The 21,856-nt window shown below is 48.5% G+C and overlaps 1 protein-coding gene across 1 annotated transcript in view; it reads right to left on the bottom strand.

The window, feature by feature from the left end:
• Positions 1–4,050: 4,050 nt before the first annotated feature.
• TMPRSS4 (transmembrane serine protease 4) overlaps positions 4,051–21,856 on the bottom strand; it is a 39,867-nt gene continuing 22,061 nt past the window's right edge. Inside the window, exons 4-13 of the mRNA XM_055423107.2 lie at positions 19,682–19,834; positions 18,063–18,192; positions 14,922–15,023; positions 13,609–13,649; positions 10,318–10,477; positions 8,887–9,053; positions 7,668–7,766; positions 7,361–7,503; positions 5,743–5,892; positions 4,051–4,606 (exon numbers count right to left, since the gene is read on the bottom strand). Coding sequence (XP_055279082.2) covers positions 4,595–4,606; positions 5,743–5,892; positions 7,361–7,503; positions 7,668–7,766; positions 8,887–9,053; positions 10,318–10,477; positions 13,609–13,649; positions 14,922–15,023; positions 18,063–18,192; positions 19,682–19,834 — 1,157 coding nt within the window. The 3' untranslated portion in view covers positions 4,051–4,594. The remainder of the gene's footprint in view (positions 4,607–5,742; positions 5,893–7,360; positions 7,504–7,667; positions 7,767–8,886; positions 9,054–10,317; positions 10,478–13,608; positions 13,650–14,921; positions 15,024–18,062; positions 18,193–19,681; positions 19,835–21,856) is intronic.

Genomic DNA, 21,856 nt, shown 5'->3' with positions numbered 1-21,856 from the left:
AGTGGGTTAGAAGCTGTTTTCTGATGGAAGATGAGGAAAACCTGAAGTGACTTAGACGTTCCTGGAAGCTCTCTGTGGGGCAGCCATTTGGTTCCGGGACTGGAAGGAAAACAGCAGCAGCTGCTTTTACAAGTTTTAACTTACTGTGTCTTCCTGGTGAATTGAAGCTTTTATGACTGTGTAGTGGAAGAGGTCAGTCTTCATTCCAATCCCAAAGAAAGGCAATGCCAAAGAATGCTCAAACTACCGCACAATTGCACTCATCTCACACGCTAGTAAAGTCATGCTCAAAATTCTCCAAGCCAGGCTTCAGCAGTATGTAAACCGTGAACTCCCAGATGTTCAAGCAGGTTTTAGAAAAGGCAGAGGCACCAGAGATCAAATTGCCAACATCCGCTGGATCATGGAGAAAGCAAGAGAGTTTCAGAAAAACATCTATTTCTGCTTCATTGACTATGCCAAAGCCTTTGACTGTGTGGATCACAATAAACTGTGGAACATTCTGAAAGAGATGGGAATCCCAGACCACCTGACCTGCCTCTTGAGAAACCTGTATGCAGGTCAAGAAGCAACAGTTAGAACTGGACATGGAACAACAGACTGGTTCCAAATAGGAAAAGGAGTGCGTCAAGGTTGTATATTGTCACCTTGCTTATTTAACTTATATGCAGAGTACATCATGAGGAACGCTGGGCTGGAAGAAGCACAAGCTGGAATCAAGATTGCTGGGAGAAATATCAATAACCTCAGATATGCAGATGACACTACCCTTATGGCAGAAAGTGAAGAGGAACTCAAAAGCCTCTTGATGAAAGTGAAAGAGGAGAGTGAAAAGGTTGGCTTGAAGCTCAACATTCAGAAAACAAAGATCATGGCATCTGGTCCCATCACTTCATGGGAAATAGATGGAAAAACAGTGGAAACAGTGTCAGACTTTGTTTTTTTGGGCTCCAAAATCACTGCAGATGCTGATTGCAGCCATGAAATTAAAAGACGCTTGCTCCTTGGAAGGAAAGTTATGACCAACCTTGATAGTATATTAAAAAGCAGAGACATTACTTTGCCGACCAAGGTCCGTCTAGTCAAGGCAATGGTTTTTCCCGTGGTCATGTATGGATGTGAGAGTTGGACTGTGAAGAAAGCTGATCGCCGAAGAATCGATGCTTTTGAACTGTGGTGTTGGAGAAGACTCTTGAGAGTCCCTTATACTGCAAGGAGATCCAACCAGTCCATTCTAAAGGAGATCAATCCTGGATGTTCATTGGAGGGACTGATGCTAAAGCTGAAACTCCAATACTTTGGCCACCTCAGGAGACGAGTTGACTCACTGGAAAAGACTCTGATGCTGGGAAAGGTTGGGGGCGGGAGGAGAAGGGGACGACGGAGAATGAGATGGCTGGATGGCATCACCGACTCTGTGGACATGAGTTTGGGTGTACTCCGGGAGTTGGTGATGGACAGGGAGGCCTGGCGTGCTGTGATTCATGGGGTCGCGGAGAGTCGGACACGACTGAGCGACTGAACTGACTGAACTGAGTGGCTCTCTTTATCCTTAAGTATTTTTTCCTTTTTTGTCCTAAACCCCTATTTAAAAAATGTAGCTTCTCCAGCTTAAATTTTGTTATGTGCTTGCTTTCTGTACTTTTTTTCATCTTCTTGGTTTTAACAGAGAAGGAAATGGCAACCCACTCCAGTGTTCTTGCCTGGAGAATCTCAGGGACGGGGGAGCCTGGCGGGCTGCCGTCTATGGGGTCGCACAGAGTCGGACACGACTGAAGCGACTTAGCAGCAGCAGCAACCTAACATTCTGGTGTGTCTCTAATAAATAACATGTAGCTTAATTTTACATTTTCATCCTTTTTGCCTATCTCTATGTAATAGTTGATGAATTTAACATTTATTGTAATTATTGATATTTTATCCTATCTTTGTATATTTTATTTACTCCATTTTCTATACTTTTTTTAGTCTTAGCTCTCATCCTTCTTTTAAGGTTGCTTGATATTTAGTTTGTTTTTCCTTAATCTATTTCTTGTTTTTATTGTTTTGAAGTTAAAAACTTTATTTCCATTCTTTTGGTGGTTACTCTTTTGACCACTTAGAATATGTATGGCCCTATATTGTGGTAGTTTGTAGCATGAACTCTGGAGTGAGGATGCTTATGTTCAACTTGCCAGTATGCAACCTCAGGCAAGATACTTACTCTGATTATGCTTAGTTTTCTTATCCATAAAATGGGGATAAGAATAGAACCAATTTCATAGGTTTGTGTGAGTATTAAGTGACTACCTACATGATGAAGCCATTAGAAAGTAGTGTCCATCACACAGACATACTCTATCATATATATATATATATATTCTATGTCTATATGTATAATAAAATATAATTATTATTATAATTATCTATAATTCTAACATCTAAAGTTCTTGAGGTTTTATTTTTAAACTCTTGGCCAATCTTTGATTGTGAACTCATATTTGGAGGATCTCTCTCTGGAAATCCTGAGGCCCTAAATCTAATGGAGTCTTTCCTCCTCCATTAGATCTGCCACATGGGATCTACCCCATTCAGTTGTCTCTGTTTTATGTGGGAATCCCAGTTTCAGCTTCCCTGCCTGCAGTGGGTCTGGGGTTAGTTCAGATCTCAGCTTTCATGTAAGCCTTTGTCTGAGGGCAACCCAAGACTTTAGTAAGCTGTTGTTCCCAGATCTCACCTGTAGTTTCAGCTCATGTAGTTTCTGTGGGCTTTGCTTTATTTTGATATTTTTGGCCTTTGAGGATTTCTACTATTTATTAAGGCCCTAAGAAGACATTGGAGAAGGCAATGGCACCCCACTCCAGTACTCTTGCCTGGAAAATCCCATGGATGGAGGAGCCTGGTGGGCTGCAGTCCTTGGGGTCTCTAAGAGTCAGACACGACTGAGCGACTTCACTTTCACTTTTCACTTTCATGTATTAGAGAAAGAAATGGCAACCCACTCCAGTGTTCTTGCCTTGAGAATCCCAGGGATGGGGGAGCCTGGTGGGCTGCCGTCTATGGGGTCGCACAGAGTCGGACATGACTGAAGCGACTTAGCAGCAGCAGCAAGAAGACATTAACAAGTATATTTTATCAAGGATTTGACACAACTACAGCAAGAGGGTCCTCAAAACACCTGGGGCTCCCTACAGCTGCCAGAAAAGTTCACGGGGCTTACTTCTCTGACCATTTTGAGTGCAGGAACTTGTTCATGCTAATATCCTCAGATCCCAACTTGGAGACCATCTCATTCCTGTGCAGGTTTGTGCTCAACTGCCCAGTCATGTCTGACTCTTTGCGGCCCCATGAACTGTAGCCCACCAGGCTCCTCTGCCCATGGGATTTTCCAGACAAGAATACTGGAGTGGGGTGCCATTTCCCATTCCAGGGGATCTTCCAGACCCAGGGATTGAACCCACATTTCCTGCACTGGCAGGCAGATTCTTTACCACTAGTGCCACCAGGGAAGCAGGTGATAAATGACTGTTTAAAACTGAATGATAGGGACTTCCTGGTGGTCCAGTGGTTAAGACTCTTCACTTCTGTGCAGGGGTGTGGGTTTGATCCTGGTGGGGAACTAAGATCCCCCATGCCATGTGGCTAAAAAAAAAAAAAGAATGGTTAAAAATCACACCTAGAGTTCTTAAGGTAGATGTTAGGACCTAGAGTTTCAACACCTTTTCCCAGCCTCTTGGGGAGCCATGATTCAAAGTCAGCCTTGAAAGCCCAGATCCTCTCCCTGCTTGTGGCTGATATCAGGGCAGAGAGGAAGGGGAGGAAGGCAGTGGGACAAGTCCCCTGTGCAGAAAGCACACTTAATGACCCCTGGCCTCCCCAGTCGGTTGTTTACTGTTGCCCCCTGAGTGGGGTGCCCCCACCCATCAGCTCTGATACCCATGTCTTCTTTTCTTCTACTTTGAGAATCAATCATTTCCCATAGACCTTTTCCTACCCAGGACAAGGAATAAACATCATAGTTTGGTAGTCTTTAGCTCAGCCCTTTTCAAGCAGCCCCGTCAGCCTGTGTCAAAGGCTTCACGCAGCAGTTTAATAAACAGTGGCCACAATAAAAACAACAGTGAAACAGTACTTGAGCCAAGAGCAGGACAGCACATTTTCCATTATAAACAATTTTTTGTTCAAGTGGGCTTGGGGATGGGTGGGGAGGCAGAGGGCTGGCTCAGACCCTCTCCTCCCTCCACTCCAGCCCTTGGTGATCTGGGTTCTTAGAAGAGCATCTGTTTCCATTCAATAGAGTAGAAAGTTCTTGGCTTAGCAATGCCTTCTGAGACCTTAGCCTTGGAGGCTGGCTTGTTCGGTGGGCTGTGCTGCTCCCTCCTTGGGATGCTGAGAGCATCATGGGCAGCTGAACTGGAGCTGCTGACTTCCTGGGTGCCTGTGAGCTGTGGGGTGACTTACAGGATTGCAGGTCCTTTACTGCACCTCGAAATGCTGAGAGTGTAGGCAGAGTGGTGTGCCCAAGGGGGCTCTTGGTCTGTGTCTGACTTCTGGGGGATTCCCATGTGGGCAGGGCAGGGGGAAGCAGTTTCCAGCACTGCAGGGGGCAGGAGCATCATGGGTCAGACTAGAATAAAATAGACCAACAAATAAACTAGGTAATTAGAAACTGGACAAAATGGTGGCATGCAAAATTAATCTCCCTTTTCTGAAGCTCTTTGCTCCTCTCTCTACTCTCTCAGTTCAGTTCAGTCGCTCAGTCGTGTCCGACTCTCCGCGACCCCATGAATCACAGCACGCCAGGCCTCCCTGTCCATCACCAACTCCCGGAGTTCACTCAAACTCATGTCCACAGAGTCGGTGATGCCATCTAGCCATCTCATTCTCGGTCGTCCCCCTCTCCTCCCGCCCCCAACCTTTCCCAGCATCAGAGTCTACTCTCTAGAGGTCAGGAAATCTCATAAGCCTTTCCATCCTCCTTTTTTTTTGTAATTGGAGGATAATTGCTTTTAGCATTGTGGTGGTCTCTGCTGTACATTAATGGAATCAGTCATAATTATATATATCCCCTCCCTGTTGAGCCTCCCTCCCCCCATCCATTCCACCCCCTAGGTCATCACAGAGCCCCGGCTGAGCTCCCTGTGTTATATAGCAGCTTCCTGCTAGTTATCTGTTTTACACACGATAGTGTATATATGTCAATGCTGCTTTCTCAATTTGTCCCACCCTCTCCTTCTCCAAATGTGTCCACAAGTCTGTCCTCTATTTCCATATCTCCATTTCTTTTCTGTAAACAGGTTCATCAGTACTACTTTTTTCTAGATTCCATATATATGCATTAATATCTAATATTTGTTTTTCTCTTTCTGATTGACTTCACTCTGTATAAAAGGCTCTAGGTTCATCCACCTCACTACAACTGACTCAAATTCATTCCTTTTTATGACTGAGTAATATTTCCATCCTCCTTCTTATCAGAATCTGGTCTCTGGAAAGTGTCTGATAGCTGCATTTGATCAGAGAACAAGAGAATTGTAAAGCTGGGTGTGTTCCATACAGTAAGGTATTTGCATTTAGTGGGAGTCTCTGATCTAAGGAATTTCAGCTCTTAATGGTGGAATTCCAGGTTGTCACTCGCTGGGAATGAAGACTGTTGGAGATTTAAAGGGGCATCTCAGAGCCTTTACGTCACTAAGGGTGGCTTGGAACCCACAAGGGAGAGGAAGGGAGGGAAGGTACAACAGGGAGGGCAAACACGCTTACCTTGCGGACATTGTAGATCCAGTTGAGATAGGCTGTGACCTTAGTGTATACTCCCGGGGTAGTAGGCCCCCCACAGCCATGGCCCCAGCTCACGATGCCCACCACCTGCCACCAGTCAGAGTGATACATCAGAGGGCCTCCACTGTCACCCTGTGAGAGAGGCCAGAGCAGAGGCTGCTGGGGAGGGTGGGCAGGGCTGGGGTGGAGAGGTGGGCTTCTCCGCCCTCCCCTCACCGCATTGGCCCATCTGGGCCCTGCTCTCCAGCACCCTCTGCTGTTCCACCTTCACTTCCCCCGCTCATGCTGTTCCTGCAGCCTGGAATGCCCTTCCCTTTTGGGGCGAAAGTGTTCTGTCTGCGGTCAAGCAAGTTGTGCATGTGCTGTTAGCCCTTTCTTGGAGATCTACAACTCACACTAGCACAGTGAGGGCTCTAAGGGGTCCTGTAGTAAGGAAGCCTGGTTATCTTTGTCTAACCTAGTGCGTGCTAAGTCGCTTCAGTCATGTCCGGCTCTATGTGACCATACGGACTGTAGCGCGCCAGGCTTCTCTGTCCGTGGGATTCTCCAAGCAAGAATACTGGAGTCGGTCGTCATTCCCTTCTCCAGGGGATCTTCCCCATCCAGGGAGAGAACCCTCACTTCCTGCATTTCTGGCAGATTCTTTTCCAACTGAGCCACCTGGGAAGCCCATCTAACCTAGTAGTTTCCAGATTTATTGAACCATTACAGGAAGGCTTATTTCATGCCAGTGTTCTAGATAACTGGGATCAATTACTGAAAAGAGAAAAGATCCTTGCCCTAAGGGAGCTTAGAATTAGATGGAGAGAGAGAGAGAACAAGCAAATTACAAAATGACATTTTCTTGTATAAAAAATGAGAGATAGTGAAAAGTGCACTTGTTTGAGTGTTCTTCTTACTAGTTCTTATAGCCTCTGGGGCTTCACCCCTCAGAACCCAATAACTCTATAGCTGAACTGCCTGTGGAGTTATTCAACCCTGCCCCCATTACTGTGTCTTCCCTGAGGGAAGACACTGTCCTCAAAGTTCTGCATCTACCTGATATCAAGTCATCAAGAGATGACTAAGAGATGCCTCTTGAATGAAGGAATTCAATGACTGAGAATGGGGGTGGGAGAAGGGTTTGGGTTTTAGCGAATATAGTTCAGAAGATCCTCTGGGTGGGGGTGTGAGAATATATTCACGGACTGGCCAGTGGGATGGGGTGAGGGGACAGTGCACTGGGGCTTATCCAGCACGAGATGGGTTTTCTCTAGTGTAGTTCAACAGCTTGAGGACAGTTGTAGAGAAAACAGACCTGGGGTTCCTGCCTGCTAAGGGCTCATACTGTTTTAAATGGTGGGAAGTAAGAGCAGGTGGAGAGGGAAACATCATCTACTGTAAAATATACATTTGAAATCTCTCTGCTTCTATCTATCTGTCTGTCCATCCATCCATCCTTATATCTTTCTCCCTCTCCCCCTTCCTCCCTTCATCACACACTGAGTGCCCAGCATATGCAAGGCTTCATGTGGGGGCATTCATCCTCCGAACTTTTTCATCTCTTCAGAGCGGACTTCCCCTATCTCTGTAATTCCCTCATGATCCTTGGAGGCCGCACCTGGCAGGTGTCCACGCCGCCCTCCGGGAGACCTGCACACATCATTGTCTCGGTGACCTCCCCCTGGTACGCATCTTCTGCATTGCACCGAGTGCTATTGATGACCTGGACGGATCCCTGCTGCAGTATGTCAGACATCTTCCCTGGAGGTTGAAAACACACTCGCATTCCCATTCTTGCCTTCAAATCCCAGCCCGGGACAGTTCTCTGGGTTTCCTGGTACCTTGGTTCTTGGACCTTCAGGATGGGTTTTTCTAAAGGATGGGCCTCCTTCCCATCACTTTTGGGAGCTGAGCCTGGCACTTACCTCCGTTCTCTTCTGTAAAGCCCCATCCGATGACCCAGAGTGGGGTGCCTGGAGTGAGCTCCTCATCAGAGAAGGGCAGGCAGATGGGCCTGATTGTGCCTACCAGGAGCAGAGAGGAAGAGGGGACCCAAAGTTCAGGAGAGCCTGGCGGCTAAACACTCTGTAAGGGTTAACACCAGCATTTCCATGGCACACGTTCCATGGGATGTTAATAGAAGTGGCATGGAAAAAAAAGATTCCGTGGTCAAATAAGTTTAGAAAATGTGTTGGACTTCCCTGGTGGTGTAGTGAATGAAAGTCCACCTGCTAATGCAGGAGATATGAGTTTGGTCCCTGATCCGGGAAGATTCCACATGCCACAGAGCGACTAAGTCCATGAGACAAAACTACTGAGCCCATGTGCTGCAACTACTGAAGCCCGTGTGCCTAGAGCCCTTGCTCTGCAACAGGAGAAGCCATAGTATTGAGAAGCCCGAGCACCGCAAGGAAGAGTAGCCCCTGCTTGCCACAACTGGAGAAAAGCCTATGCAGCAATGAAGACCCAGCACAGCCAAAAATAAATAAATAATTTTAAATAAAGAAAATGTGAATTGAACACAACAAAACAAATTGTTAAAAAAAAACCCTCTCATGTCATTAATATACTAATGTGTTCCAGGAAGAGAGCTATGGTATAAAAATGTTTTCCAAAACTTATTTAAGAAGGGAACCCTCTTGTACCCAAGGGACCCACGTTCTATGGAACAAACCGTTGGAGATGCTGATCTAAATACTACCCAGTGTAAGCTTGAGTCATCAAACAGAGCTGGTCAAAGATGCCACGGGCTGCCTTAACAGTAATGAGTCGCTGTCCCTGGAGGAGAGCAAATGGGCCCAATGACCCTTTGGCAAGGAGATTATGCAGGCTTTGGCATTGGTTGGGGTGGAGGATGGGCCAGGAGATCTTTTAGGTCCCTCACAACTCCAAGATTGGATGAATCTGTGGTTCTCACTTGGTGTGCTCTATGTAGAGAAAATAGACGTCAGAAGAATCTGGCAGGGGTAGGGTGTCAGCTGAGAGCTCGAGGAGGCCTCATGGCTTTCATGATGATAGGCTGATATACTTGCCGGAAACAATGGGCCAACTGAGATCTTGAGAGGAGTAGTGATGTACCCAAGGCCACTTAGTGAAAGAGCTAGTGGCAGAACAGGAGTTCTGTCCCCAGGCGCCAGCTCTCACCGGAGAATGTGAGCGGGAGCTGCAGCTTCACGAGGGCAATGTCGTGCTCTCTGGGGTGTGTGGCGTTCGGCTCAAGGATGAAGATCTTGGCCACAGGCAGGGATGGGAAGCTGTCCAGTCTGTCTGAGCCAGCCCTCACCTTCCAGTTGGGCACATCGTGATGTTTCCTGGGGGCAGAGACAGTGTAGTTCAGGTCCGAGCCAAGCATGAGGAGGTTTTGCCAAAGGCTGGGTTTCCGGGGCCCTGGGGAGTGGGGTGCTGCATGTCCCTGCCTTGGAGGGTAATGATGGTGAAGGCAGGGGTGCTGGAGAAGGGGCCATCTGAGGAATCACCTACTGCAGGTCAGATTCTAAAAAGGGATTTGATTCTTTTCTCTGGTGAAACCTGCTGGAAGAAACTTATAACTTGAGGGCTGGGGAATGGGCTATGCCCAGTGCCTGAGCTCTGGGATTCACTCTATCCTCTAGTGCATTTTACTGGTCTTGTTACTCGTGTGGTACTTGCATTGTGGTCAGTTCTATTGTATACAGTAAGTTTCCTATATATGAACCTTCAAGTTGAAGACTCTCAAAGATGTGAATGTGTGTTTGCATGTCCAATCATGTAAGTTAGTTAATGTGTCTGGCGTTATTTGTAAAAGTTGGGTACCTAGGCTCACTTTGTTGAAGTTAATGAACAAATTGGACTTACAAACATATTCTTGGAATGGAACACATTCATATGTAGGGAATTTACTGTACTTATCTTCTTCCTGACACCAGACACAGCTGAGTGCACAGGGGAAAAGTTTATAGCTTTTATCAGATTCTCCAAAAAGGTTAAAAACCACTGGCCTATACTGTGTGCTCCTTGGAGGCAGTTATGGCGTCTACTGCAGGAAGGCACATGGTGCCTACTAGGTACTCATAGATGGCGAATGAATGAACAGAGGGATGCGTGAAGGTGAAGAGGACCCGGAATGGTCCTTCTCCAGAGGTGTGGGCAGGCCTCTCTCTGCTGGCTGGTAACAGAATACTTTTTTTTAAAAAATAACTTCTGGATATAATGAATGAATGTCATGGACCTGGGATTTGGAACCACTTCTTGAAAGACTGGCAGAAAGGGAGAGACTTCTCAAGACTCCTATGGAGTCCTCGGAGGCAGATAGGAAGTGCTTTTGTGCAGTGAGTGATGTAGGGGAGAATGAGGACACTGGGTATTTGCTGGTTTCCCCCTGAAAGGGAAGAAGTCAGGCCTGGTGACTGGTACCCTCTGCTAAGACCCCCAAGGCCTAACAAATGATGTCATGTCCAGTGTCTCATTAGGCAGCCACACCCTGGTACATGGTCTTTAGGGGGAAAGGAAGGGCTGGAGGGCATCAGACAACAGATTGGAGACAGAGGACCTAGCCTCCGCGGCTCTGACCCCAGGGCCTCCCCGCATGCGCCTTACCAGAAGCAGTGGGCGGCCGTGAGGATCCAGTGTGGGTCTAGGATGCTCCCTCCACAGATGTGTTGTTTGTTGTACTGGATGCTGACCTGCCAAGGCCAAGATTCCACAGAGGCCTCCTTCCCACCCACCACCCGAGGGGCCTTCACGCTCTGTCCGCAGGCTGGACTCAGAGGGAAGGAGGAAGAAAGAAGGAGTCAGGCTCTTGGGAACTGGGGTTGTCCCTCTTAGAGCGCCCAGCCTATCCTGAGCAGGGTCCTTAGTACTGGGAACAGGGGTGGGGGTAGAGGACCAGGCCAATTTTGAATTAGTCACCAGGAGACCCGAGTGTCCCAGACTTTCCCCCAATCTCCGGCTCCTTATTTTAGCTTTGGATGGAGTTTATGCTGTGAATATAGGTGTGTCCATTGTGCTGGAATTCATGACCTTGAAACTAAACGTGGACCCAGAATTATGAAAGTCCTGCCCGGGGGGTGTCCCCAGCTGCTCCCACTGAGTAACAGTGAACAGACGCCCACAGGCTGCTTTGGGATTGGAGAGTGGGAAGAAAGTTCCAGAAATAGATCTTCTCATCCTAAACTCACCTTTCTCCAAGTCCCTTCCCCCTGCTCAAAGAGTTTCCCGATCTGACATCCTGTTCCCTCTTTCACATCCCACTCTCCTGGCTCTCATGCCTGACTTGCGAACTCTTGTAAAAAATCTACGGTTCCACCTCTCTGCCCTGTTCCCAGCTTCTCCAATCCTTCTGGCAGTCACTGCCACAGTGATGGTTCTAAGGGGGAAAGGCCACCACCCTCTCTGGGTTTGTCCCTGGAAGGGGCTTGTGAAACACTTTCTAATTCCAAACACTGCTTTCTACACATCCCTCACTCTCTCACTCAAAGCTCCTTAGCACCCCTCTCTGTCTGTTGGGGAAGAGTTTAAACTCCTGCTCCTGGCAGCCTCCTGATATAAAATTGCTGTCTAGCCAAATCGATCTGCTGGTAGCTCCCTGAAAAGTCTTTCTGTTTTTGCTCCAGGAAGTCCCTGTCCCTGAGATGCCGTCTCCTCTCGTTTATCTAAATCACTGTTCATTCGGCTGGGAAGAGAGCACTGGCCAAGACAGAGAGACAGACCTGGCCCCTGCCCTCCTAGAGCCTACGGTTCATTCTGTGATGTTTAGCCTGAGCATTTTCTCCAGGTTGCCTGATCCCTGGGGATTTTCCTCTCCTGGCATTTTCACAGCCTGCCTGGATGTTGGCCAGCTTTCCTTGTCGTAGTTCAGTCTTGTCCTCTCAACGAGACTGCAGCCTCCTCTAGGGAGGATCTGTGGCTTAAGCATCTTTCTGACTCCAGTGCTGCTTAGCTCAGCACATCAGGTGCTCAGACCCCATCAGTAACTTGGGATCACCTGGTAATGGGTAAAAAGTCTTAACATCTAACAGGGATGCATCAGTCAGTTCATTTGCTCAGTTATGTCCGACTCTCTGCGACCCCGTGGACTGCAGCACGCCAGGCTTCCCTGTCCGTCACCAACTCCCGGAGCTTGCTCAACCTCATGTCCTTCGAGTCGGTGATGCCATCCCACCATCTCATCTTCTGTTGTCCCCTTCTCTTCCTGCCTTCAATCTTTCCCAGCATCAGGGTCTTTTCCAATGAGTCAGTTCTTTACATCAGGTGGCCAGAGTGTTGAGTTTCACCTTCAGCATCAGTCCTTCCAACGAATATTCAGGACTGATTTCATTTTGGATGGACTGGTTTGCTCTTCTTGCAGTCCAAGGGACTCTCGAGAGTCTTCTCCAACAACACAGTTCAAAAGCATCAATTCTTTGGTGCTCAGCTTTCTTCACAGTCCAACTCTCACATCCATACATGACCACTGGAAAAACCATAGCCTTGACTAGACGGACCTTTGTTGGCAAAGTAATGTCTCTGCTTTTTAATATGCTGTCTAGGTTGGTCATAGCTTTTCTTCTAAGGAGCAAGCGTCCAATTTCAAGGCTGCAGTTACCATCTGCAGTGATTTTGGAGCCCAAGAAAATAAAGTCTGTCACTGTTTCCATTGTTTCCCGATCTATTTGCCACAAAGTGATAGGACTGGATGCCGTGATTTTGGTTTTTTGAAGGTTGAGCTTTAAGCCAGCTTTTTCACTCCCCTCTTTCACTTTCATCAAGAGGCTCTTCAGTTCCTCTTTGCTTTCTGCCATGAAGGTAGTGTCATCTGCATGTCTGAGGTTATTGATATTTCTCCTAGCAATCTTGATTCCAGCTTGTGCTTCATCCAGCCCAGCGTTTTTCATGATGTACTCTGCATATAAGTTAAATAAGCAGGGTGACAATATACAGCCTTGAGTTACTCCTTTCCCGATTTGGAACCAGTCTGTTGTTCCATGCATACACACTACTAAACTGCAGGGATGCATTCACACTGCTAAACTGCAGGGATGCATACACACTGCTAAACTGCAGGGATGCATACACACTGCTAAACTGCAAAGGCAGCGAGGATGATCTCCCTCCTCTCGGGTGATGCACTTTCTGGCCATCTGCCAGGCTCAGCTTGGTTCTCCCATGAGGCTGGTGGGATGAGTGGGACCTCAGAGCTTGTTTTTCCTTCTGATCTTCTCTCAGAACTAGGGGCTTTCCCAGGATTCTGTTGGGCTGTTGGACTAAAGGGCTTCTTGGGAAGATGGACTTCAGAGAGATCAAGTGAATTACCCAAGATCACACTGGAAGCCAGTGGGACGGGTGCTGTCCAGATCTCCTGATGTCCCCCCCGCCCTCCCGGTCCCATGCAGCTCACTCTGGAGCATGTTAGTCAGGACTACTGCTAAGTTTGGCACTTCCTCTATGTGGCCTCACCCCTCTCTCTTTGCTCAGCCATTAGCTCCTGAGGACAGAGGACAATTCTCTTGCTCGTCTGGTATCTTCTACTTCCAGCTAGCATCCGACAGCGATGCTGCATCCTAACTGTTCCATGAATCTTTGCTCAACGGAACGAGCAGATGAGATTACGTGGGCCCTGGCCAGGGGTGAGAGCAGGGAGAGGCTTGGTCCTGCCCTTTCTGGTTTTCCTACTCTCTTTCAGATCTCTTCCCACAACAATTGTGGAGATATGGGAGGACAGTGGGAGGGAGTTCTTAACATTAGCTACTTGAAGCAGTGTTCACCCACAAGCCCAAGGTCCAAGGAGTAATGTCTGGACAGAATAGAGTGGCACTTGGAGTCTGAGTGATTTAAGAATGAGGATGAAGGTCTTCTTTCCTGCTTATTGCTGGCCCAGAACCTAAACCCTCAGAGATGGGGCGTACTCACCAAGGCACTGCAGGGAAACCAGGGAACCTGAGAGACAGGGGCTGGAAAGGAGATACAGGCATCCTGTGAATTTTGCTTGTCTTTTGGCTGGGAGGCAGGGACTTGGGTCTCCTGGCACTATTGATTCCAGTCCCCTCCCAGTACCCAGGAAATATGAAGCCTTGCCTGGTGGGGGCTGTATAGACACCGTGCTGTGCTGTACTTAGTTGTTCAATCGTGTCTGACTCTGTGACCCCATGGTCTATAGCCCTCCAGCCTCCTCTGTCCATGGGATTCTATAGGCAAGAACAGTGAGGTGGGTTGCCATGCCCTCCTTCAGGGGATCTTCCCAACCCAGGGATCTAACACAAGTCTCCTGAATTGCAGGTGGATTCTTTACTGTCTGAGCCACCAGAGAAGCCCAAGAATACTGGAGTGGGTAGCCTATCCCTTCTCCAGGGGATTTTCCTGACCCAGGAATCTAACCAGGGTCTCCTGCATTGCAGGTGGATTCTTTACCAGCTGAGCCACCAGGGAAGCCCCATATAGACACCGTACTTCCACCCAATTCAGTGCGACTGAATGCAATTGGATTCCACACCCCTGCTGATAAACATCTGCTATGTGCTGGGCCCTGCCTGAGTCACAGCCCACCCTGGGGCTCTTGGCAGCCTGAGATGGAAGAGAGCAGAGGCTGGACCAGTGTCTGCGGCACTGCAGGCTCTTCAAACAGAAGAGGATTTTAGTGAAACTCCAGACAAACAATCATTCTGCTCCTAGTCCTCTCCTTTTCAAGATTTACTCTTTGATGAATAAGCAGCTCTCAGCAACCTCCCTGCATGCTAAGGAGACATCATTCTCTCCGTGGGGTGACAGTGTTCCTGTAGATGCTGGGCTCTGGAACGGGTGGTGGGCATGAGAACAGGACAGTGGCCATACAGCTGCTCCTCTGGAGAGTTAGAAATGCAGGGGAGGGCCTACTCTGGCCTGGGTGAGTGGCAGGAAGGACAAAGTGGCCTTTGGAATCTTGCCTCTGGGGCTCAAAGAGAGCATAAGGCCACAGGAAACCAATCTGGTTTTCTTATTTGACTGATGAAAGGCTGCTAGCGTGTCGACAGCACACTTTGTCTGGCTGCCCCTTGTATTAAGCCAAAGAGTCAACACAGAAAACTGTTCAGAAATGTGATGCTCTAGCTTTTGATATCGGACAGTCTGCCTGGCCAGGAGTTCTTGTTGTCTGGCTTATGTTCCCCTTGCTGCATCTGTTCAGGGCGGGCTGGCTGTAGCCACGACAGCAGCGAGAATGGGTGAGCTTTGTGGGTCCTCTCACTTACCCACTTGAGTTTTGCACCTGAAGCTCCTGCAGGTTCTCTGTGATTCTGACAATGTCCAGGTCTTGGGCTGGGCCGACGTCCACAGCTCTGAAGGTGGGTTTGCTGCTCGTGTTGGGAGGGAAAGGGAGAGAGTGAGAGATGTGAGCTGTGGCAGGAGCTCAGACCAAGATGGTGGGAGTAGTCCCCACTCCCAGGAGAGGAGGCAGCAGAGGGTGCTGGGGGGGGGGCATGGCAGGGGAGTGGAGGTAGCCTTGGTCAGGGAGGGTAGTGACTGCTTTGCTAGATGACAAGGGACTTTTCTTGACATCCAGTATTCAGCCCTGAGCACAGTGCTGACATGGACTTGCTTTCTTGGGCAGGGAAGACTGGTCCTGAGCCCAGAGCTCTGAAGAAATGTTATGGATGCCCTTTTGTAACTCCCAGCTCTGTCCTTATTCTAAATGTCCCAGCTGTTTCTAATGGTTAACAGTGAGGGAAACAAGGAGGCAGAGGAAACAAGTTAGCACCCACCCCTATCTTGGAGGGAACTAGATGTAGACATTTGGTTCTCCAAATGAGGTATCTGGTCTGAACTTGGTAGTGGGGTACATTTATGGTCCCTTTGGAGGTGGGACAGGCCAAGATCAGGCTTCAAATGCATTCAAACAAACATCTCTTTCATTTGGATCATTATCCCTCTTTCTCTCCATTAATCCATGTTTGTCTTCTTTCAAACCTTGAGTATAAGTCTTCCCTCCTCTAGCAAGTCTTCCCTGATTAATCTCATCTTTCTGATTGTTGCTGTACTGAATGTGCCTCTTTTCCATCTCTCCTATCCTTCCCCGTCCTTTATACCAGTCATGCTAGCATAAGCTCTATATGCAGGTTGGGGTCAACCTAAGACATTGGCTGACTGGCACATTCTCACATGCCCACGCAGGAATCTGGCATGACCTGGATGACCCAGCCATGGCGCCTGAAAGGCTGGAGTCTAGCAGTGCTGGGTTTTGTGCTGAGACCCCTCAAGCCTGAGGTTCTTGTCCTGGCTCTGACACTAGCTTGATGTGTGACCCTTGGCAGATCACATTTTCTCTCTGGGTCTCTTGAAGCCTTAGTTTTTCCCCTCTATAAATAATGGGTGGACCAGATGATCCCCAGAGTCTTTCCCATCTTGAGCCAACTAGAGTTTTGTGGTCCTGGGACAAGAGGGCCCTCTTCACCAGGGAAATCTGAGATCCAGAAAGAAGGATCATGGTGGAAGTGGACATTCCCAGGAGAGTTAGAGTCTCTATTCACCAGTTACATCATGGTGAATAATTCTGATCAGCTTTGGTCTTGCAGCGCCCAAGAGGGAGATGGCTTGTTGCCTTAAAGAGCTTAGAAGGACAGAAAATCTAGGAGCCTTTTACCTTAAGAACCCCTGGAGACACCCTGGTTTCATAATCAAGCTGCAGCCTTATGCTAGTACAGCTGACACTGCAGTTGGCTGGACTGCAGTAGGGAGGGGGAGGGGCTGCAGCCAGCAGGCCAGGCTGGGGTTGCTGTTGGGGGAGGGGTGATGCAGGGGCAGGGCTTGCCTTCCTAGCTCTCCTTGGAAATGAAGGGGGCAGGGTGTCCTTTCCGGATTGTACTGCAAGTTGCACACTGTGGAGGGCAGAGAGCAGGGGAAACCTGACAATCCCAGAGCAGAAGGCGCATATAGTTCTGATGGATCGGTGATGTCTGTCTAGAGTACTTACTGAAAAATGAGCTTGAGGCTTCTCTAGGGTCTGATGGAAGAGGATTCTGTGATTGACTGATGGATGATGTCTGCCTAGGATGTATCGTTTCCATCTAGTCTCTGGGTCCAGTTTCTTAGAATCCTAAAATTTGGGGCTGCCAGGAAGAGATTATCCCCTGTGCAGCTGAATGCATGGGTCTTTTTCTATCCTTTCCAGTTAGGCTCTGAGTGATCAACTGTCTCCCCTCTCCTCCCTTTACAGATGAAATCTCCACGAAAGAGAGAATTACCCAGCCTAGAAACAGATATATTTCTGACACCCAGGAATTAGGGGGTCTTGGGCACACATTCCAGCCCTCTTGCTTCCAGCTACTATCCGACCAAGTTATTCACCTTCTTTGAACCTACTTGTAAAACAGATAGAATAATAACTACCATTTTAGTTTTCGCCAAGATCAAATGAATATAAACACCCAATGTTAATTACCTTTCTTATAACTGTATACTTTTTCATCCACTGAAGATTTAAAACTGCTTTTGAAATTTGCTGAGAGAGCTGAGATTGCCAATGAAAGCCCAGTGAGATCAGGTTTATTTAAACTAAATTTTAACCACTAGGACTTTGAATAAATAAATAAGATTTTTTTGCATTCTGGGGCAGGAACGGCATCTTGCCAAACCAAGAAGTGAGGGTTGAGGAGTAAAGGAAAGGAGGGGATTATAAAGGAGCCTGAACTGTGTGTGGGGGAGGGGATGGGGGTGGGGGGAGGGGTGGGGCAGATATTCTCTCTCTCATAACCATCCTATGACGTTAATTATCCCATTAATTCTTTTTTTAAATTTAATTAGACTGTAGGCTTCCAAGGTGGCTCAGTGGTAAAAGAACCTGCCTGCCAATGCAGGAGACATGGGTTTGATCCCCGAGTTGGGAATATCCCCTGGAGGAGGAAATGGCAACCCACTCCAGTATTCTTGCCTAGGAAATCCCATGGACAAAAGAGACTGGTGGGCTATCCATGGGGGTCACTAAAGGGTCGGACATGACTGAGTGACTAAACAACAACCACCAGGTCTTAGCTGTGGCACACAGGATCTTCAATCTTCATTATGGCATGCAGGATCTAGTTCACCCACGAGAGACCAAACCTGGGTCTCTGCATTGGGAGCACAGAGTCTGAGCCACTGGACCACCAGGGAAGACCCTCCCACCCCCACACACCTCTCCATTAACTCTTGAACAAACTGAGGCTTACAAGATTTGACTTCATGCTGCTTGTAAGGGAAAGTGTTTCAAAAGCAGTTGTCTGACTCCGATACCTACGATTTTTAGGAAAGAGAGAGGAAGGAGGAAGAAAAGAGGGAAAGGGGAAAAGAGGAAGAAAGAAAGAGAGGGAGAGAGGTCACGGGGTGAGGTGACAGCCACCAGACCTTGGGCTGGGTACCTGTCATAGCCCATCTGCCGACAGGCGGTCTTGGCCAGAGCTTCTGTGAAGTTGTCAAAACAGGCAGAGGCCCAGTTCTTTGTGGTGGGGTTCAGCACCTGCAGGGTGGATCGGTCCCTGGAGAGGCGGACTGGGAAAGAAGGAACCCAGGTTAGCTCAGGGCAGGGGCTCATCTGGCTCATCTCCCACAGAATTCATCATGTGTCCAGCCCAAACCGGGGTCCAAACCCTACCGGGAACTGGGGAGCCTCACAGATCACCAAACCTTTCCACCTCAAGGGGAGTTCCTCCTTTTGGCGTTGCCTGATTGAGTCTCGTTCTGACAGGAGCTAGGGTGACCAGATGTCCTGGGAATAATCTTGGTTTTGACTTTTGCCTTGGCATAATTATTAATAGCTCCCCTTTCACTTTTGGACTTCCCCTGTGGCTCAGCTGGTAAAGAATCTGCCTGCAATGTGGGAGACCTGTGTTCAATCCTTGGGTTGGGAAGGTCCCCTGGAGAAGGGAAAAGGCTTCCCAGTATTCTGGCCTGGAGAATTTACTGGACTGTATAGTCCATGGGGTCGCAAAGAATCGGACACAACTGAGTGACTTTCACTTTTTAGATGTATTTGCATATACGTATTTGATGGTTGTATTACAAGGCCTTCCTTCCCATGGTTCACACAAGTTCTCTAGTCTGGGAAAACTTCTCAAAGAGGAAGCTTGCTCTTTTTTCCATGTAAGGTCAGAGATGGGGAGGCGAGTGAGAATTGCTATTGGCAGTAGGGTGGCAAGGCTCACAGGCATTTGATTTCTGATTAAAAAAACGGAGAAAATCCACAGGATGTCACTCAGTCTTGCCCTATAAAAGCTCCCATCACCTGTGTCCTGGGCTGTCTTTTCTTTGCAGAGCCCAAGTACTAGGTGGATCAAGCTGGATTAACCCAATCCAAAGAAGAACATGGGTTTTTATGTAAAAACCATCCTTTGAAGGGCCTAGCTCAGTCTTGTTCCATAATGTGTTACAATAAACACTTCTATCATGAATAGCCACCCCTGGTGGCCCAGACGGTAAATAAACTGTCAGTAATTCAAGACACTGGATTCGATCCCTGGGTCGGGAAGATCCCCTGGAGAAGGAAATGGCAACCCACTCCAGTATTCTTGCCTGGAGAATCCCATGGACAGAGGAGCCTGGTGGACCACAGTCCATAGGGTTGCAAAGAGTCAGACATGATTGAACAACTAAACACACAGGCAAAATAAATAGAAGAATCAATAGCTGGCTAGTGGCCGTATGGTCTCTTTGTAGTCCCCTTGAAATAACAGGTGTCAGAGAAAAAAGGGAACTCCCCAAGGTAATTCAATTCAGCATCCAGGTGCAGCAGGAATGGGGCAGGCTCAGTTACAACTTCCTGTCCCCTATGGTCTACATTTGTTCATCAAAATGTACTGAGTGTTTGCTATATGTTAAGTATCAGGGATCCAGTGGATAAGACCTGATCCTGTTTTTAAGACTCTGACAATAGGGAAGGAAGCTGACTAGTCAGGTGGCAGATGCTATGCAGTGGACCAAGAGGACCTGAGCCAACTTCCTGCTCTGCCCACTCCTCTGGCCCCTTGGCCCCTGGACTCACCTGCCACTGGAGGTCCGTCGGGGAGTTTCTTGACGCAGTACTGCTCATCCTCCCCTGAGGCACAGTCCTGGTGGCCATCACACACCTGCTCCCTTGGGATGAAGATGAGGGGCTGCCCACAGAGGAAGAAGTAATTGTCCAGAATCACCTTGACTGGAAGGCAAGGGCAGGGAAGGGCAGAGAGGGCCAATGGTCAGGCAGGCAGCCCAGGGGCAGGAGAGGCTGTTTCCCTGAAAACCTGCTGGGCCTGGAGACAGGCAGATATGGGTTCCAGGCCCACTTCTGCCACTTAATTACTGGTGTCCTCAGTCTTTTCATCTGTAAAGTAGAGATAATAACACCAGTCCCCATCCCTAAAGATGGCTGAGGAGTCTATCAAGATCACGTGTGAGGAGCAACTCAGAAATAGCCCCCACTCGCTTCTCAACCCCAAGTATTGGCACAGGGCCTCTGGGGACGGAGGAGACAGCACTGGGCCCAGAGTCTGAAGACCTGAGCACTGGCTCTGCCACCTCCTGGGTGACTTTAGACCAATCCCTTGCCCTTTCTGGGCTTCACGGGGTTGTGGAGAATGAACGCTTAGTGGGCTGGTGGTTGTGAAGTGTCTCATCGCTATCAAGCGCAGTTCTAGGACGAGGTGTTTTTACCTGGGGTTGAAAGACCATTACGAGGTTGGCGTTTGCTTGCTTTGTCTTCTGCCTCCTGCCTTCAGAGCCTATCGCTCCTTCTCTGTCTTGGATGATGGGAAGGAGTCTAGTGTTTTTAAGTCCTCAGGAAACAGGTATTTCCATACTTTTCCAAACTCTCCCAGCTCTTCCTGTCTAACTGAACTCTCCTTTGGCCTGAAGCTCCCCTGGGCAGCCTAGCATCACCCTTGAGTGGCCCTCAGAGTGATGGAAACAAGTGTCATGATGGGCCTGCTAATCGCTGCTAACAGCTTTCCGGGCATTGTCACCTGGAGTCCTGACAATAACTTTAGGAGGTGGTGCTATCATTAACTGATGTTACAAACAATGATATGGAAGTTTAGAGAGTTAGGGTTTATTTCCCAAGCCACATGCACTTAGGTGGAGCCAGGATTTCAATTAGTCCATCCAGCTCCAAAGCTCTTTGCTTCTTCTCCCAGCCTTCCAAATAGGAGCTTAAAATGTGACATCTTGGTCCTGATGCTCCTGCTTTGAGAAGTAAGGGAGAAGGAGCAGGTCAGATATTTCCTCGACTTTCAGGGTTTGGTTCATGGTCAGGAGCCAGGGTGGGAAAGGGTCAGTCCTGCCTCCTGGGGGAAGCCAGGATACAGTGTCACCAGTTGAGCCCCCAGGAACCAAATGTTGTTGGAGCCCAGTCCAGGAGGGAAGTTCAGGTTACTGCTTCTAGTTGCAGAACCTGGGGGTCCTGGGCTGGAAGTCACTCAGGACCTTCTGGGACAAGGAAAGCCTGACTCTAAATCATGTATTAGTACCTGTCCTGGCCCTGTCTGCTCTCTCCACTGTGGTGGGGCACGTGGTCGGAGAAGGTAAGCTTATCTTACTATTAGTTTGAGCCAAACAGGCTTAGGACAACCAATCTGCTGATGCCCACCACCACTCTCGGGCCAGCCAAGGTCTAAAGGGTTTGGGTTTATCTGCATCTTATGTCCCTGTGGGGCACTCAGGATGAGTGATGTTTATGTTTTGGATCTCCATTTCCACTGCCACGAGGTAGAAATGGACCTACTCAGTTGGGGGCCTGATTGTCTGTCCCGGCCCCTCAACTGCCACATCCCCCTTCTCTGCCTCAGTGCACAAGTTGAGACTGAGGGGTTGGACCAGATGAGCTCTGAGTGTCCTCTGATGAGGTGGAGGCTGCCTCAGGCTCCTGGAAAGCCATCCTGGCCTGGTGAGCAAACACATGGCCTTGGCCTCAGCCCTACACACTGTGTGATGACCTCCACTTTTGCACAGCCTAGTTTTTAATCCAAGTACTTTACACACATTACCTCATTGGTTCTCTGATATCCCTCTGATGAAGATAGGAGATTTTACAGGCAAGGCAACTGAGGTTAAGAGAGGTTGGGAGACTTACTCAAGGTCACACAGCACCAAGAAGGGGCAGCACCAGGATCCCCATCCCAGGTGTCTTGAGTCTTAGTCAGGTCCTCTTGTCCCTACTTCCTGGGTGAAATCTGTGGTCAGTACT

The sequence above is a fragment of the Moschus berezovskii genome, chromosome 14 (genome assembly GCF_049115385.1).
Source record: "Moschus berezovskii isolate FMDL1 chromosome 14, NW_MosBer_1.0, whole genome shotgun sequence".
Classification (NCBI taxonomy): Eukaryota; Metazoa; Chordata; class Mammalia; order Artiodactyla; family Moschidae; genus Moschus; species Moschus berezovskii.
Note: the sequence above shows the minus strand (reverse complement) of the source record. Positions and strands in the feature narration are given on the sequence as shown.